The sequence below is a fragment of the Solanum pennellii genome, chromosome 6 (genome assembly GCF_001406875.1).
Source record: "Solanum pennellii chromosome 6, SPENNV200".
Lineage (NCBI taxonomy): Eukaryota > Viridiplantae > Streptophyta > Magnoliopsida > Solanales > Solanaceae > Solanum > Solanum pennellii.
Genome location: NC_028642.1, coordinates 28,516,241 through 28,535,190, shown reverse-complemented (window position 1 = coordinate 28,535,190; position 18,950 = coordinate 28,516,241). Strand labels below are relative to the sequence as shown.

Below are 18,950 nucleotides of genomic sequence, written 5' to 3'. Positions count from 1 at the left end.
TTTCTTTAATATGCTGCAGCCTCGCATATTTGTGCTGTTGAAACGTTGTCTGTTTGACAGTGAAGATTTTATGCCTTCGGGTATTTATTCTTTATATCTCTCTTTAGATTCTCTTTTTGGATACCAAGGAATCATTACATCCTTAATCTCTAAACTATCATTGTGTCACTAACAATGGGTGTTGGATAATGTTAGGTGCCACATAATACTTCCTTAGTAGATAGACTTTAAGGATGAAATTTTCTTGAGTATAGAGTTGCCAATACAATTAAATTCAGAATATGTACACATCTAAAACATAAGCTGGAGAATTGTAGGGTCAATTAACTTGATCCAAACGTAACCTCGACATGTTGATACTAAGTATCTTTACAATATATGTTAATTGCAGTTCTAGGCGCCAGTTTTAAATGTATTTCGTACTACATGATTACCTTATATTTGCAGCTGCAGTATTGTCCACGCATAACACATTTTCATTTTTTTTTTGCAGTAGAATTAAACAGCTGCTTCCATATTCCAATTACAAATCATATTTACTCTATTACGTTATACTTTCTGAATGGTCATCAAATGGAAAGTGGAAACACATAAATTTCCTAGAAAAGAACACAAGGTAAGTACTTTTAGGCAACCAGCTAGCGCACATCTACCATGTCAGTAATAACATTGCAAACTGTGATGCTAGAAGAAGCAGTAGATATCTGTTTGCCATCAGTAATGTAAAATGAAATTGCAAAATCACCAAAACCTAATCAGAAACAGGATAAATCTAGACAAATGCAATTTCGAAATGATTAAACTCATTAATGTGTCCTACTTTGTAATCTCTCTGACTTGTGTTACTATGGAATTTCTCAACTACGTATCCATTATTGATTCGTAATATTTCACCATACAATAGATAAATAAATCACATAAAAATTACCCCACAATATAATTGATTACCTCCAGCCCATATTTCACCTATTAAATACAAATAATATTTAATTACATTAAAACCCAGTCCTATCTATCCAAATTAAATGACTTAATTGAATATACATGACTATAATGACCCAATTCAGCCGTTTTAAAAACATACAAACGTATCCAATTCTTGCTGAGCTTCTCCCTCTCAAGAACGTTCTTCTCATATCTACTCTCAACCTTCTACCTCCCAAGAATCTAAGAGACAGGTTTCCATAAAACTCATTGTTTCATCTTCCTTATTTGTAACTCTAATGTATTAAATTGTGTATTAATTTGTTATAATTGCTCTGCTAATTAATTGTGTATTAATCTGTGATAATTGCTCTTCTAATTAATTGTGTATTAATTTGTGATAATTGCTCTGCTAATTACTCTATGATTTACTCTCCCTGTTCATAACCATAATTCTTGTAGTATATATACATGGGTAGTGAATCATTCTCATATTCAAATTTACATTGTCTCTGTTTCTTTTAATTGAGTTTTAACAATGACGATTTCTTTTCTTTCAGAATTGGTTACTGGTACAGATGATTTTACAATAAGAGTAAGAATTTGTAGAATGCGGAACGCCATTAATCTCAAGAAAAATGGTGAGCTTATCGGTATGGATATGATATTTATCGATATTTCTGATTGATTCATTTACCAAATATCATATTTTTTGGGTAGTTTCAATTTATCGAATTACTTACTAATTACTTCTTCTATCAGGGTAATTTGATGCATGGTATAATTAGAAAAAATCAGGTTAACAGGTTCAAAGACAAGTTGAATGAAGGTTCTGTATTTATCATCAAGAACTTCAAAGTTGTTGAAAGCATTGGGGGATATAGACCTGTTCAAAACTCATTAAAAATCATTTTTTTTGCCTCAACTGCAATCAAGAATTTGTCTCAAGATATTGTTGAAATTCTAGTAAACGGTTTTGAATTTATTAATCCAGATGTCATTGACTCAAGGGTGAACAACAACATTGTCTTATCAGGTCTATATTTATATTTAAAGTCTTCCGATTACATTTAATGTAAATGCTAAATAATTGCCTAAAATATTCAAATAGAACACTTGCATATGAATCTTCCTCTTCAATTTTCGTAGATGTTGTTGGTTGTTTATATGGAATTGGTGATATCGAGAGTGTTGGTTCAAAATGGAAGAAGAGGGATATCCACATTCTTACTGATTAGTAAGTCACTCATCTCATTTTAAGTTGTTTTACTTTGTTATCTCCTTACCATAAAATTATTTGATCATTGATTTATGGTTTCTATGCATAGTTTGGCTAAAGCAAAAATAACCTTATGGGAAGAATTTGGGGAGAAGTTTTGTCCTTATTTGTATAATAATGATGCTGGCCCATATATAGTGATAGTGACTTCTACAACAGTGAAGGAATTTCGTGGTAATTGTTACAGATTTAGTTGTACTTACTAGCAATTTAACTCCAAGCGTTTTAAAGAAATGACATGCTTTCATCTTTAACCCAATAGGTGAGGTTAGCTTCTCCACCACTTATGCAAGCAAAATATATGTGAATCTTGATATAGATTACATAAGATCTTTGGCTCCAAAATTTTCCACCATGTCCAATGAAGTTCGAATTATAAAAAGCTCTAATGTTAACAGTCTTCCTCGTGAGGAAGAGATGTTTTTGAACCGTATGGACATTAAGGAGTTGCTGGAGGCTGAGTGGAGCTCTGAACTACAGGTTCTTTTCTTATTACGCTTCTCATATAATTGGTTTACCATTTAAACATGATCATTACACTATTTCATGATATTTAATTAAAATTGCAGGAATACATTGTTACAGTGAAGAGCAAGATAATAGAAATACATAACTATTTTGGTTGGTACTACATTTCATGCAATGTGTGCTCGAAGAAGATTGAACCAACAAATAGTATTTATCGATGCCACAATTGCAACAAAGATTGCAAATTTCCTTTGGTCAGGTAACCATTTACGAAGGACTGTGAATTAGGTTTGTATATGTTGTGAATGAATCTAACTTATTATGTAAACATAGGTATAAGATACACCTAAAAGTGACAGATAGGACCGGAGACACTACTTTTATCTTATTTAATGCGGTGGCTGAGAAACTCCTTGATACATCAGCTCACAAGTTGTTCAACAAGCTTACTACAGCTAACAATGATGTGCCTGTCCAAGTCCAAAGCCTTTGCGGGAAAGAATTTGTTTTTAAACTGAGATTAAATCACTATAATTTGAAAGAAGGTCTTGAGAATTTTACAATATCAAAGCTTTGGATTCCAGATGATAATTTGGAAGTACAATACAAACTAAGGAAAGAAGAAAAGGTATTGCAATATAGACTATGAGTTTGTAATTTACAATTACGTTTACTTTGTAATTTATTTTTCATACTGTTCTTCTTCCAGGGGAAGAACTTATCCAAAAATGAAACTGACCCAAAAGATCAGGGAACCAACGGATTGACCAAACAGATGGTAATTACATTTAATGTTTTAATATAAAAATTCAAATCATTTTAAGGATTAACATGGTTAATAAATATGTTGATAAATTTACTTTTTGAAGAACAATCAGGTATCTGTTGATGTGTTGTTGACTGACTTGGAAGATTATGAGGATGAAGTACATGTAACTAATGGTGCTAAGAGTAGAAAACGAAGAAACCTAATCATAGATGATGAGGAATTAAGCGTTCAAGACACAAATAAGGTCAAGAAGTAAAGGGATTATTGTTGGTCATAAATGACGAGGAATAAGTGTTCATCACACAAATAAGTTGAAGATGTAGAGGGATAATTGTTGCTTCTGATTGTTTTCTGTTTTTTGAGCTAAGTTTAGTTGTTTCGTCCTTTTATAATTTACACTTTAGTATAATAACTAGCCACCTTTGAGCTTAGTTAAGTTATTTCGTCCTTTTACCATTTTAAGTTTAGTTTAATAAGTAGCTCCATGTTGTCCGTAGTGATGATTTTCATACTTGTATGGTTTTATCCAACCTTAGACAACTTATATTATTAATCTATTTCGTTGTTTGCATATGATGTCACTGTCAACAAAATCGGATATTTTTCTTCTTCAATTATATATCCCTATATCAGTTCCCATGTTGCTCAATTCATTCCTTTGGTGCTTGCTATCTAGCCGTACGTACAGAGTTGTACTCTTTCCTCCTATTCATTTTACAGCCACTTATTATTGCAAAATTAAACGCAGCTTGGGAGCTGATCAGAAGCTGTATTCTACCATGTGTACACGGACGAAAGTATCAGGAAGGCAGGCTTCTTTTATTCATGAGAGTGATAGGCTTGCTATTCCCAGGCATGCCTGCTCATTGTCCTCAGGATTATGTTAACTCTACCAGGCTTGGATCATCTGATCATTTGCAAAGTATCAAAAGATTGGCATAGTACCAGCATAATTATAAAATAATTAACTACCCATACCTCTGAGTACGCCATATCATGAAGAGCGAAAACGCAGTATGATATGATAGATGACATCAACGGCCAGTTCTTAAAAAGATTTTCTTTTGAGGCTGATTCATTTTCGTCTTTTGTATCTGATGCAGCCTCCAGATCCTTGCAAGTATCTTGACGCGGCCTTGCTGAATCATGGTTATGTAATGTTTCCTGCAGTTCATGAGCTGTAAGGATGAAATCTACCAATCTTCCAGCTCAACGACTAAACATGGGAAACCAGAGAAGCCAGAGGACAAAGTAGAGAAAGACGAATGGATTAATGTGGTTCGAGAAACAAGGAAAGAGCTGTCTAGACAGATCTACTCTCGTCTCTCAGAAACATTGCAACACTAAAGCAATATGGATATCTGAAACGATATATATACATGATCATTTATCCATTAAACATTACGCAAAATTCAATTTTTCTCATTCGGTGAAACTTTGATTGTTAACCTGAACGGAAATAAGATTTAACAGAAACCTGAATTGCAGTTTCTGCTGTTTGGTCTTTTCACTCTCATGGAGAATCAAAATTGATGCTGCTTTGATATTTTTGCCTACCTTTATAACTACTATTATTCCTACTTTCTATTCATGTTTTCAATTTTTTAATATATATATATATATAATAATAATAGTATATCGATCCATCCTAATCTTATAAGTAAAGTCTGAAAAAATAATAACATACACATACTTTGCCTCTTTTTTTGAGTTAAAAAAAAGTTGCTTTCGATAGATTCATTCCTTTAAAATAGATAAATCAATATATATGCTTCCTCATCAACCGGTTCATCCAAAGGTAAAGGCTACGTTTTAATCGGATTCATCTGCACTCTCTTCGGTTCAGCAGGGTACGCGTTGTTGTTATCAGCAACAGAGCGAATTTTCAGAAACATAATGAAAAAACGCACATTGAAAGAGGTGATGAACGTAGTGATTTGGCAGTCGTTTTTCGCCACGTGTGCTATTCTGATTGGACTATTCGCGAGCGGCGAATGGAGATGGATGAAAAGAGAGATGAATGAGTATAAGCTTGGGAGAGTGTCATATGTAATGACATTAGTGTGGAATGCATTAGCTTGGCAGATATACACAATTGGTTTACTAAGTTTGATATGAAAGTATCTGCATTATTTGCTAATGTGATTACTGCATTAAGTGTGCCACTAATTCCAGTACTTGCTCTCATTTTCTTCAATGAGAAAATGAGTGGAGTCAAAGTAATTTCAATGATTTTGGCACTTTGGGGATTTTTGTGTTTTTTTAAATTTATTTATTTTAGTTCCTAAGGTAAAAAACATCACCGTTCAACATTAACCTTCTTCAATTCCTGAAACTTATACAGAAGTACTACAATAGATAAGACAAATAAGGATCTCCCCCAAATAATCAATATAAATTATGATCAGAAAATATATTCTCTAACCATCAATCTAATAAATAATGATATGCCGTATTTGATGTAAATTTATAGATAATTTAGCAATCAAAACAAATAATTTTTTTAACAGAGTATATATTCTAAAATTTATTCATTAACAATGTATTATTCTCATTAAATAGATACTAAAGTTCATAAGTTTCATCATGTATCATCATTCAAATGAAAACAAAATGATATGCTCAAATAATATAATCATAAAATGCATCTACAAGAAAAAATTCCCTATCACATTAATTAATCCGCGCGCGAAGCGCGAACATGTTCCCTAGTTTAGGAATATTTTTAATACTTCTCTCTTTATTTATTAGTTGAAATAGACTGACGTTTAAGGGACCATTCACTCATTTGTGAGCGAAGTGTCTATTTTGATCTGTTAAAGGGGTCTCTTTTAGTATGTTAGTGCAAAAAAAATGTCTGTTTGATTAGTTTTTATTTAATTTTTCATGTACGTGATTACTTTTATCTTTTTGTTTAGTCTTACAAGTTTCCTATGGTTCTCTCTTTTTCTTGTTGTTCCTAACTAACAAATGTTAGACACTATCTCTTCTTTAAATTTTGGACAAGATATGACAAGTTCTTTTCTAGATATAAATTTCTCCTTGATTTTTTATGTGTAGAATGTGACAACAAAACCCCAATAAGCAATTGTGATTATGAAGTGTACAAAATCGAATTGAAAATTGAATTAAATTGTTCATTGAGTTAAATTGGAAAAACAAAATTTTAATTTGGTTTAACTTGATTTGATATTGGAAAAAAATCCAACTATATTTGAGTTGGTTTGGTTCTAACAAAAAAAAATCAACTCGAGATTAAATCAACCCGACATTATATATATAATTTTTAAAATTTAATTTATACATTAAAGTATTTACTTTGATGTAATTTTGAAACATTACTTATATGTTTTCATAATTTTTATCCTTTAACATATTTTTTACAGTTTTTTGAGACTTAGAATTATGAATGGTCCAAGGAAGGTTATAGTTCACATATATTAGTAACTCTAATAAAGCTCATTTCAATATCAAATCAATACTATGCTGACAAAATAAATTAATTCAACACTAAGAATGACAAGAGTGTTGAATATTTATTCTTTAGTTTTATATTGATTTAGACATTTAAAATATATAATTTAATTTTAGATTTTCTTTAATGTTTAATCTATAATTAATTCTTATTAGACTTATTTTAGCATGATTTAGTATTTTTAAATTATGATCAATTTCACGATGACTTTGCAATCATTTTTATTTTTTACTGAATACTTTAGTGTCATTACTCATCTCATATTTTGTGTTATTTTCTTAAGAAATACCTTAAACAATTGTATTTTGGTTGGACTAAAGAAATATTTGAAGCACAAATCAATTATATGTTTGTATGCATACTTTACCGGAAAAATTCAAGGACCTGAAAAAAATTGAGGTTTATTTGTTCGGTTTGATTTAAAAATTCAAAAATTTGACATAGTAATTTGGTTTGGTGTTTGAAAAACCCAAATTTATTAGTTTGGTTCTGTTTATAAAGATAAAATTTTAATACAAATAATTTGATTTGATATTTTAAAAACGCGAAATCAATCCGATTATGTATACCCCTGATTATGATAGACAATAAATATTGCACTTTTTTTAATGCATCAGTTTGCTGAAAAAAGACAAAGATAGATCGAAAAAGAGAGAGATCATATATCACGCAATTTGGAGAATGACAAAGATAAAACAAAAAAGAAAAAGATCATATATCACGCAATTTGGATATTGACAAAAGACAAAACAAAAAGAAAGAGATCATACCAAAGATGATCACTCAATTATAAATGGTTTGATGTCTAGAAAGTAACTTTGTTTTATCACCCAAAAGCATTTTATGAAAAGTCTTATTTTAGAAAGTCACTCTACTTTATTTCATAGTCTATAAGTTACTCAACTAAAGAATCTGTATTGGATTATGTTTTGACTTTTAAGCCAAAAGTTAATAAGTTTGATTTTCTCTCTTATGATTTTTTTTAATTGATTTTATTATTTAGCTTAAAACTAATTGTTCATAAACGAATTTTAAGTTATCCAGTATGTTTAAAAGCAATTTTAGCTTAAAAGCGCGCGAAAAAAAGAAAAAAGAGACTTGAGCATGCATTGGAAAAGGGGTCTTGTTATCTGAATTCTACAAATTATTACAAAGGATCGAAAATTGAATCAAATCACAAATTTAGTCAAATCAAAAAAAAAATTCGACTAGTGATTTAATTTGACTTGGTTTGGTGTTGAAAAAGGAAACCCGACTATATTTGCGTTGGTTTGGTTCCAATAAAAAAAACCAGCTCGAGACCAAACCAACCCAAAATTATATATATAATTTTAAAATTTTACTTTTACGTAAAAATAATTATTTTGATACAATTTTTAAATATCTCTTATGCTTTTTCATAGTTTTTATCTTTTAATATATTTATTTCATATTTGAAAGTTAGAATTCTTAATGATCTAATAAAGTTTATAGTCGATACATGTTGATAATTATAATAAAATTTAAAGAAAAATCAAGGTAATACTAATGCAAAAAAAAATCTCTTCAACACTAAAAATGACAATAATATTGAATATTTAATTTTTAATTTTACATGGATTTAGACAATTAAAATACATAATCTAATTTTACTTTTTTTAATATTTAGTCATATAACTAATCTTATTTTAGCATGATTTAGTACTTAAAATAATGATCAATTTCATTATGACTTATTAATTTGCAATATTTATTTTTTTTTATTGGATATTTTAGTGTCATTAACCATAACATCCTAAGTAACTTATTGCAAACAAATTTCCAACCATCTCATCAACAAGAATTAATCCATAGTTCTATAAATAATAATACAATATGAAGTTAAAGCTTTTACATCATTTAAAACACTATATACTAAAAACAAGTGATAAGTAAGAAGAAACAATGTAACTCTAAAATTTTGTAAATGCATCTATATTTACAGTCTTACTAGTATTTGAAACATGAAGAGAAATAGTAAAATGGAGATTTTAATGCTAATCCCTAGACATTTGATGCATAAAACAAACACCATCACTTACTATTCATGTAGCTTTCATCCTGTTAACTTTTACTTAAATAAACAATTTCAGCCTTCCAGTGGATCGTGCAAAGTGCAAACTTGAATAACCTTTATTCTTTGTTAATATACAAAATAAACAAGGCATGCTGACGATTCATCATGCATGCTCCACATTTCTAGAAGATCGTTTATAAATACTGTACAATTTATAAATAGGTATTGCCATTAGAGTATTTGACTGGTTGACATGTTATATGCCAGCATCAATCTGAAAAAACAAAATACAACATCCATATCATCTTTGCTAGTTAGGCTAAAAAATAATTTTACCACTGTTACTGACCGAAGGAAGTTGACAGCAAATCAGGTGCTACTGCTTCCAAGATCAAAGTCCATGGTGTAATCATATTCAATTGTTGGAATAACCGAAGCCACAAACTTCAAGAACAGGAAAAGATACCTGCAAATGGTGATTGAGATCAACATTCAAGAGGAGACAAAAACCTGATGCAAGTAGAGAAACTAAAAGGAGATTCAAATTTAGGAAGTTCATGCATTTAAGTTGTTGGGCCACATATGTCTCAAATCTTCAGTCTAAAACAAGCACATTTTACTCCAGGAAACTTGCTCGAATTACCTTTGATGATAATGAAAGAATCAGCGGCTACAGTAAGAATCATCGAAATCACTATCATTGGGTACAAACCCTCTTATTTTCTTTCTTTTAAGTGGCTACAACAGGATATAGCAGGAAAGTCAACCAGGACTTGAAACTGTCGAGGAACACTGCATCTACTTCGTAGGATAAGTAGAAATAAAATTGAGCATATAACTCCAAGTGTACTTCCCATAGATGGAAATAAAGTGAGATTAAATGGACTGTGGTGACTAAATGCAATATCAGATATATAGGTTTGGGTTTATAACATGATGATATGATATACAACAACACTACGCTTTAGTCCTAAACAAGTTCGGATTGGCTATATGAATTCTCACCAACCATAGTTTCCATTTAAATTCATCACAGACCAACAGCAATATAAGAAATTTTTTAAAGTATATGGAAAGTAACATAAGTTACTATATTTCCCACTGGCATAATAATCTCTAACAGCGCTAAGAGATTCCTAGAAAGCGTAAGACCCTAAATGTGTGCTACTTACAAATGACTAAAGTATATTCTCATCTAATTGGTATTTGCTTATAGAAATCATTTCCTTCTATTATTCTCTATTTTTCGTTAAGTCCGCATTGATTTCAAAAGATGGTAAGTCTTTCAAGGCAACCTCCTTCCATGTGATTTTAGATCTACCCAAGCATCTTCACTTTGCATAACTTCACACCTAAGGACCGGTGCATCTAGAGGTCGAGTTAGGACATGACCAAACCATCTCAAATGACCCCTCATTTTACACATGACCAAACCATCTCAAATGACCCCTCATTTTACCTCACATGTAGTGAGTGCACCTTCAGGCAAATTGTAGTCATTTTTTATCTTGTCTGATCTCATAACGCACATCCATCCAGCCATTTGCATCTCTGAAACACTCATCTTGAGGATGTGTTGAACAGTCCAATATTCACTCAACAGACTTACCTTTCACATTGTTAGCTATTACATAATACCCAGAGCACTCTCCATTTTAACCATCCAATTTTGAGTGTAATATCTTACATCCCAGGGATTTGGCTCAACAGTAAAAGTCAGTATATTTGTGAGTGTGTGCACAAATCACAAATTTGAACCCATGAGGACCAAAGCCCGGTATTGAAATGGGGGGATGATAGAAGAGCTGCACATACCCCTCTGAGTTTCGAACCTATACAGCCAACTGTAGCTGGGCCATCTAAAGCTTAAGGAGACTCTCAATTATCAAAAAACGATAAGAGGAGTTTCACATAAGTGTTGTTACACTATAAAAAGATACCTAACAAGATGGAAAGCAAGTTTTTGTGAGACCTATAATGTAATATGGGACACTTGCCCTTCAAGGCCCAACAGATCCATAAGATGACTGTTGTAGAATGTGAATATCAAATTGGATGTACGACCGTACAAAATATGACAAGATTTGAAATAATTACATCAGACAGATGGTGCAAGTAGTAAACATAGAGGATAAAATGAGAGATCGGGTTAGATAGTTAGCTCGTGTCCTACGCGAACCTTCCAATGCACCATTAGTAGGTGTTAAAAATGATGATTTAAGCTCATAAAAGGAATGAGAAAGATAAAAGATCACTTTGCATCAATAGACTTAACAAAAACTTAACGCAATAAAAAGAAAGTATCCCATGTAGGCGATACAAACTAGTTGAGATTAATCAATTAACCACACAAGGGTAACTTAGATTTGGAGAAATCCTGACTCTTAAAATAAGTATTGGAATTAAATTCACTTGAATAGAAGTATCAATAATGATTCTTGTCTATGTTGCTCAGACTCTTCAAAAAATGACAATGTGGCGTGTTTGATTCTCCAAAAGTAGAGTATTTTTGGAGAATCAGCCACGGGTATGGCATCGAAAGTGAAGAGTCCGCGCAACTTAGTTCTTGTTCCAAACTATTCCATTGATGCCAAAAGTATACTCCTCCATTTGTCAAATTAATAACTTGAGGTCATTGATAAAAGCTAGATGGAGGAGGGTAGGATTGAAACAATGTCTCAGTCATTATTACTGATACTGCTTCCATGTCTACCACAGCTAAAATATGCTGCTGCAGCAGCAGGAAACCTTCTCATGGTTTTCAAATACGAAGACCAACATGCAAGGTAGGTAAACACCTATTACGAGAGACACCAGTGAATCCCTAAAAATTGAATGCCAAAGCATCAACTTTCCTGAAAAACAAATGCCACAATGAACAGAACCTCCCTCTGGTTCGTCCCTGCATAGTATAGCTCTTTGAATGAAACATGCTAACAGAAATAAATGTTCCCCAAGTATCCCCATGTAAACAGATCGTATGTGTCTTATGTAAGTGCGATTATGCATAGTGCTTAATGGAAAACACAAGGATACTAGAAAAGAAATTAGAGTGTACTTGTCAACTTCGGGTTCAACTCCTCTCAACATCAAAACATCAATAATTTTCTTCATCACAGCCCCATGTCGGCAAGGATGCACAGAAGCATGTTTCCCTGGAAGATGTGGATGGTCTTCAATGGTCACCTGAGTTAACAATGTTGAGAAGGAAAGATTAAACTGAATTCATCGACAAAATAGTTGTAGTAGTTAAATAAGAGAAAGGGCTATAAAGGAAAGGAAGTTGATAACAAAGTGACAGTTCATTCAGTTGCTTAGATCTACAATTTGGTTCATGAACAAAAGTTTTAGTCAGCTAAAATGGATAGTGCTCGTCAACCGAAATAGTCCTTGGTGGGTTTGGTTTTGTACTGAATAGATATGGCAATTTCTGTTTCGCAAATAAGTTTTGGCATTTCTCATAAATCAAGTAAAAGCTAGGGTTAAGATTAAAAACCTCAAGCAGAAGTTTGAATGTTGTTCACACATAAGCTATATAACCTCAAAGCAAGCATTCAAGCTCTATTGTGTATAAGGAACAAGAGGGCCTTGAAAAGAGTTATAGTGGTCAAATGTGAAACAAATCATTGCCTCATTAGTTGAATTTCTTAGAATATGGTTCAATTGGAAGCTTGTAGGAGAGAAGAGATGGGAAGAAAGGGATAGAGAGTGTCTTTAGGAATGTTTGATTGCTATCCAATTAGGCGGCAAGGCTCTGAGTTCAGAGGAGGCAAGTGGTTGTAGTGGGGAAGGTCTTAAAGGTATAAGCAACAACTTTTGACAAACTATGCCACATTTAGTTTTCACTTCAAAATTTAAATTTAAATAAAAGAACAACAAAATTTAAATAAGAACAACAATGATAAAGAGAATAACATGGGGAAAAGTTGATAAGTTGAATGCATGCACTTGGACTTGATTTCCAGATGCCAATTAGCAAGAAAGAATCCAACCACTTATGACCAAACTACCAGACCATGTTTGATATAGGTTTTGCAGGATATTATATTTTTCACACAGTTAATGGATAACTTCAAAAACCCTCACCACACCATCATATGCAATTTCTTATTTAAAGGTCGGCATGGATGTTTGTAATAACTAAAAACAGGTAAGCTGAAACTGATTCACTAAGTGAGTTTCTTCCTTGTAACTGAATAATGCACAGCCCTGAGATTGCCAAGCAAACAACAATACCATCTGGGTTAGCACTTCTCAAGAAATTAGACAAGGAGCAATGTTCTACATTGCTTGGACCAACTACCGCAATTTCATTTACAAACAAACAACAGCAAGGAGAAACCCATTTAAGTTTGTCCCCAAATACATTAAGACTTAAAAGATGTATCTCACCGTCTTGCGTGCATGGTCTTGACTGACATCTTCAAGTACGAGTTCTGGTTGCAAAAGCATCCTTGACTGTCACATAAAATCAAAAATAGTGCTTACTGCACATGACGAATATTATTACGGAAAAAGATCATCCCTCACAGATGCATAAACTTATAGTGTACTGTATTGCAATCAGACATGAAGTTCCCCAAAAGACCATGATGCATATCTAAACAAGAGAGGAACTTTTTCTGAAAGCAACATTTAATGGAAATACATTGTACAAGGATCTTTCCAAGTATCTTAGGAAATAGAAACTTCAGTGAATTTTGTAAAGATATGGCACCTGGGCCTAACTCACCCCAAAAGCTAGCTCATGAAGGAAGGTTTGTCAAAGTCCATACAAGGAGACTGAATACCCATCCCTCTACCGAAATGGGACCTGTCAACACTCCTCGCACGCCCAGACCTCAATTAGAACGTGAACAATTCTAAATGGGGGCCCAACATCGGTGAACAACATAAAGATATGGCACCTGGGCCTAACTCAACCCCAAAAGCCAGCTCATGAGAGGAGGTTTGTCCAGGTCCATATAAGGAGATTACCATCCCTCTACTTATGTGGGATCTCAACAAATTTCGACAAGGAGAACCATATTGGTTCAAAATTTCATCTTTGTGCAGATGTTGCATAGTGTGAACAGAATAAGGACTAAGAAGAGTGAAGCATGCTTTGCTTAGAAATGAGCACAAATTATTTTTTTGTGTGTAATATGAAGAAAAAAATAACCTCATGTTAAGTATCACATTTACTTGCATTGACAAAATATTGCATTCCCATATTTGGATAAGACTAAGAATAATGTATAATATAGCATAATGAGAAGGTCAGTGTTTACTGAGCACATAAAGAAAGTGATATCAGAAAGAAAACATAAAATAGCACTCTTAAATTATTCGAGCTGACAGAGTTCCACCTGAGGCAACAGGAAAAAAACAATTTCCACTACCCCCCCCCCCCGGCTAAAAGAGGACACCCATAAATCCAGGTGAGCTCTCACTGTATCATCCATTTCTTCAAATGTATGGTTACTAAGTTATTTATTTCATGAATTTGTCGGGACCATCTTGCAACTCTTTCCATTATAAGAAAAAAGTAGTCTTCAAGGCAATAACAGGTGGTTTTATTTTGACTGACCTCATCATATCCAGTGAGCCACACACGAGGTGTTTGATAATATTTGTCATACCTACAAAAGTACATATGGACAGTTGGCGTAACAGTTATTAGCACTCCTCTTTAATCAGAAGTGCATGAAATAGCCAACATTACAAAAGCTAATGAATGAAATCTTACGTGATGCTGACATCATAGGTTCGTGTTCTTAGAATGTTGTCATCATCAGGCTCATTGGCCACAAGATATGTAGTCTGAAGGGTAGCCTGCAGTAAATCATGAGAAGTTAACCATTTTGGTACTACGTGGAATAATCTCAAAGCTGATAATTACAAAGATCCAACAAACTGAATTTTAAGCCCAAACAAAGATCAGAGCAGCATTCTTTCTATTTATTTTGGAAAAGAATGTGAATGTAGCCAGTGGTCATTGAACTGAAAGACAGCTTCCAGAAAGTTTGGAAAGAGTTTCCTTGCATATAACAGTACCAAATAGAATTTTCTTATTTAAACTATACCAGGAAAAAGGTCAAATTGAAGGCAACTATTGGGTACAAAAAGGAAAAGAAATAAGGATTCTTTTTCTTGTTTATCAAGAAAGATTCCCAAAGGATCCATCAGCCCATCGAGTTATTCTAAAATCCTGTACACCTGCTCAGGTCAATGTTCGGGCAATGAGATGCTAACAATTTCTCACTAATGAGGAATGACTGAGCAGTCATTACACTTCTAAACTATTCAGTATCTGCCTTTAGCTGTTTAAAAACTACCAATATCAAACGGTCAGTTTTAAACAGCTCTTTTTCAAAAATACATTATTAGTAGAACAGAACATTTAACTATAAACGTCACGGACACTATAAGGAGAGGCATTTGGTTGGTGATAGTGACACTTACAGGAACAATTCACCAAATGAAATGAATTTTTTTTACATAAACTCAACCAGAGCACCAAGAAATCCATTATCAAAGACCATGAAGAAATAGCATCAGGAGTTTTAGATTATGGGCATGAACCACTAGAGACAAGTAGCCAACAGATTGGATCATGACTCTGCACGAAACCATTGTGGTGGGACTTTTTATGATCAAATACAACGTGAAACAATACGCTGTTAAGATTAACTACGAATTACACAGATTTAAAACAATAATGCATTCAGCGAGAGACAGTTCTTACAGGGTCTGTTTCTATAAGATTGTCAGCTTCCTCATACTCTCCCATGTCAGGTATGTCCTCCTCTTCCTCTCCTCCAAAGTATGATGGGATTGACTGGATAGTGTTCTTCTTGTTGATTTCTGATGCGTCTATAGATGGCAAATTATCATCCTCAGCACCATTGTTTTCTAAGAAATAAATGGGATAAAATGTCACGAGGCAAAATTGATAAATAAAACTCAATTTGTTACTGGAAAGTATTGATATACTAGATACCTTTTGGTTTGCCATGAGTTGCCAGCCAACCATCATTGTCTTCATTATCAAGAAGAACTTCACCTCCAGCAGCCTCATATTCTTCCTCTATTGATGCAGCTCTTCTCAGACAAGGAACTGTGTACAAAATTAAAGTGGCACATCACCTATGCTGGCACAAAACAAAAGTTTAAAGCGGAGCCCTAGAGCAACGGTAAAGTTGTCACCATGGGACTTATAGGTCACGGGTTTGAGTCATGGAGGCAGCCACTAATGTTTGCATTAGGGTAAGCTTTCTACATCACAATCCTTGGGGTGCGACCCAGCTAACGAGCTGCTTTGTGCATCGGACAGCTTTTTTTAAAATGAGAGTATGAGACAAGTAGAGAACGCCTATGAAAAAGAAATCTCTGAAAGAATGGTCAAGAGAACTACAACATACATAGTTCCACCTTCTTTCAGTGGTATGGGGTGCTAAAATTCTTAAGAAGTCGTTAAAGATTGGAAATCTCAAAATAAAATAAAAATTACCAATTCCAAAGAGAAGATTAATGAGCTAGGTTGGAAGAGGATACAGCACGAGGCAACAGAAGCATCCTTAGCAAGATGCTTAAATTGATATACAAGGAGCAGACTGAAAAGCATAGATTCAGTGTGTAACATATCTTAGACAATACAGTTTTTAATCCTATTTCCTAACCTCATAGTTACTTCTCAAGGTTATCATGATATCACTTGAAACAATAAGACACTTAGCATAACATGTGTTGGACAATAAAGATGTGAGTCCTCATGCTCCCTTACCTCATGGCTACATCCATACGCATCAGTATTGTTCTTCATATTAGATTATTAAACCTCCCTTTCTCAGTAAGCTCTTGAAATTGCATAGAAAGGTTTAACAAGTTAGTATTACAGATTATCAGTTCTGGATTCTGATGATGATGGATATCTAACATGAGGATAACATCCCCAAAAGTTACATGGATACATCAAATGTGTTAAGACTGTCAACTTTCAACTATTGACCAGAACTTCTTAGTTTTTTTGTTTATTTTAAGGATTAGTTTAGCTTAAATTAAATGAGTTATTCTGTTAAAAAGTGTAAATTTATCAGCTACTAAGTTAAAGAATGAATTCATCATGCACCTATCACTTGGCTAACTCATATAATCCCTAAACAGATTGAATTCTATGAAAACTACTAGAAGGATGATGGTTGTAGATACATACCATTTCTAGTTATCAAAAATTGCTTGTCGGCTGGTAAATAAGACTTCCTCTTACTAGGCTCACCTGATTCCCTGTTAATGAATCATGAACCATGACATAAGAATTAGATGCAACAGCAATAAATCCAATCAGAACTTTACAAGCAGCAGAAAAACGTAACATTAGGTTGACCAATGCATAAATAAAATCCTGGAAAGCACACTCTTTTTTCTTGTCATGTTCTAAAATTCAAAATTGATCAACATATCAAGTGAAAGTGCATAAACCTTCAACAATTTGAGAAATCAATAGTCCGATCAATCAATTTTCACTTTAGCATCAAACAAACTCTAAATCTATTATATAAGATAATGACCAACAAGTTGGATCATATGTCAATCGGGAACAAAATATAACATAATAATAAGGCTATATACATATAAAATCCAGTGTTACCCTTGAAAAATCAATACTATTAACAACTTTTTCAAATTAGATCTAATTCGGAAAAGCAAAATTACCAAGACCAGGTAGGGCATTTGGAGACGAGATTATCTCCAGCTATGACGAATTCGCTGACGCTGAGAACACCTTTTTCTTTGAAAGCAGAGACGGTACGAGGGCTAGTGATTCTCTCCACCGTACCCTTGAATGCTCCGTGAAGCTGTGACAGCACCATCATATACTATACTAGTAGATTGTAGAAGAATCAGTTTTGAATTTGATGATCGATTCAAGCGTTATACACAATCAAAAGCTTCCGTCTTTTCTACTCTTTCCCGGAGTTGACAGAAAAGACGACCTGTTGAGCTTCTTTCTTCTAGATTTGGGATGATTAATGCTATCTCTAGGTTTCTTGGAATTATATTATGCTACTAATTCTTTCACTTTTATTTAAGACAATTATTCAAAATAGCCATGAAATTTAATGTAAATTATTAATTTTATTTATAAATTAGTGATATTCATAATAATATTTTTTTTATTTGACTAACGTTATTTAAATACATTCTGATTTTATGATATAAGTGAAGGAAAAATAATTTTAAGATTGTTAATAATTTGAGAATAAAATTAATAATTTACGTTGAATTTATGATTGTTTTCAATATTTTTTCTTTGATTTATTTAATGAATTTACAAAATTTAATTATGACAAATAAAAGTGAATAAAAAATTTATTTTCATTTTAATATAAACTTAAACAGAATTAAGTATAGGGCGACAATTAAGTGTTAAAATAACAATTAGTGGCAAGCTTGATCTACTTGAAAAATTTTAGTTAAAGATTGAAAGCAATTGAGGTGTGAAATATAATTTTTAAAACTACTCAAATAATTTTAAGTAGGTGTTTGGATATATAATTTTATATCACAGTATGAAATTATGAGATGAAATTAATGTTTGAACATGCGATTTCATGTAGATTTTATCTCATAATTTTATATCATGAGATGAAGGGTGTGTTTGGTGAAGAAAAACATTTTTTGGAAAATGTTTTTCAATTTTCTGATGTTAGGTTGGGACAAAAGTTTTGAAAAATATTTTTCAAATCAACTCATTTTCCTCAAAATTAAGGAAAATGACTTCCTTTCAAAAGTTAAGGAAAATATCTTCCAAAATTTCATCCAATTTCAAACTATATTTTTTTTTAAAAAAAAACATCAATTTCTAAAAAATATTTTCAATTTTAAAATTTTATATTTTCACTCCGCCCTCCCCCGACCCCGATCATCCCTCCATCCCCCTCAAAAAAAAATTAGATTTGTTTTAAAAAAAATTATTTCAGTTTTAATATTTATATTTTCACCCCAATTTCGGACCCCC

The 18,950-nt window shown here is 32.7% G+C and overlaps 2 protein-coding genes across 2 annotated transcripts; one reads left to right on the top strand and one right to left on the bottom strand.

Moving 5' to 3' along the window:
- The first annotated feature begins 2,494 nt into the window (after positions 1 to 2,494).
- LOC114077490 lies at positions 2,495 to 3,928 on the top strand. The gene is made up of 5 exons (XM_027917422.1): positions 2,495 to 2,683; positions 2,773 to 2,930; positions 3,005 to 3,299; positions 3,381 to 3,449; positions 3,541 to 3,928. Exons 1-5 carry the CDS (start codon positions 2,558 to 2,560, stop codon positions 3,694 to 3,696), a joined length of 804 nt encoding a protein of 267 aa, XP_027773223.1. The 5' UTR covers positions 2,495 to 2,557; the 3' UTR covers positions 3,697 to 3,928.
- Positions 3,929 to 8,971: 5,043 nt separating this feature from the next.
- LOC107023701 (autophagy-related protein 3) lies at positions 8,972 to 17,977 on the bottom strand. Its single transcript, XM_015224475.2, has 10 exons — positions 17,645 to 17,977; positions 17,145 to 17,215; positions 15,933 to 16,049; positions 15,678 to 15,844; positions 14,679 to 14,764; positions 14,520 to 14,571; positions 13,343 to 13,408; positions 12,009 to 12,136; positions 9,300 to 9,416; positions 8,972 to 9,224 (listed from the first exon to the last, which is right to left on the bottom strand). Exons 1-9 carry the CDS (start codon positions 17,803 to 17,805, stop codon positions 9,320 to 9,322), a joined length of 945 nt encoding a protein of 314 aa, XP_015079961.1. The 5' UTR covers positions 17,806 to 17,977; the 3' UTR covers positions 8,972 to 9,224; positions 9,300 to 9,319.
- Between the last annotated feature and the right edge of the window lie 973 nt (positions 17,978 to 18,950).

What these genes read in the sequence shown, in the direction of transcription:
- LOC107023701 (XM_015224475.2), bottom strand. Translation starts at nt 17,805, where the DNA reads ATGATGGTGCTGTCACAGCTTCACGGAGCATTCAAGGGTACGGTGGAG. An exon ending in GGCTCACTGGATATGATGAG is followed by an intron (nt 13,409 to 14,519) that starts GTCAGTCAAAAT and finishes TTTATGTGACAG; the next exon opens with TCAAGGATGCTTTTGCAACC. An exon ending in GTTGAACCCGAAGTTGACAA is followed by an intron (nt 9,417 to 12,008) that starts GTACACTCTAAT and finishes CACCATTTGCAG; the next exon opens with GTATCTTTTCCTGTTCTTGA.
- LOC114077490 (XM_027917422.1), top strand. Translation starts at nt 2,558, where the DNA reads ATGTCCAATGAAGTTCGAATTATAAAAAGCTCTAATGTTAACAGTCTT. An exon ending in AGTGGAGCTCTGAACTACAG is followed by an intron (nt 2,684 to 2,772) that starts GTTCTTTTCTTA and finishes TTAAAATTGCAG; the next exon opens with GAATACATTGTTACAGTGAA. An exon ending in TGCAAATTTCCTTTGGTCAG is followed by an intron (nt 2,931 to 3,004) that starts GTAACCATTTAC and finishes ATGTAAACATAG; the next exon opens with GTATAAGATACACCTAAAAG.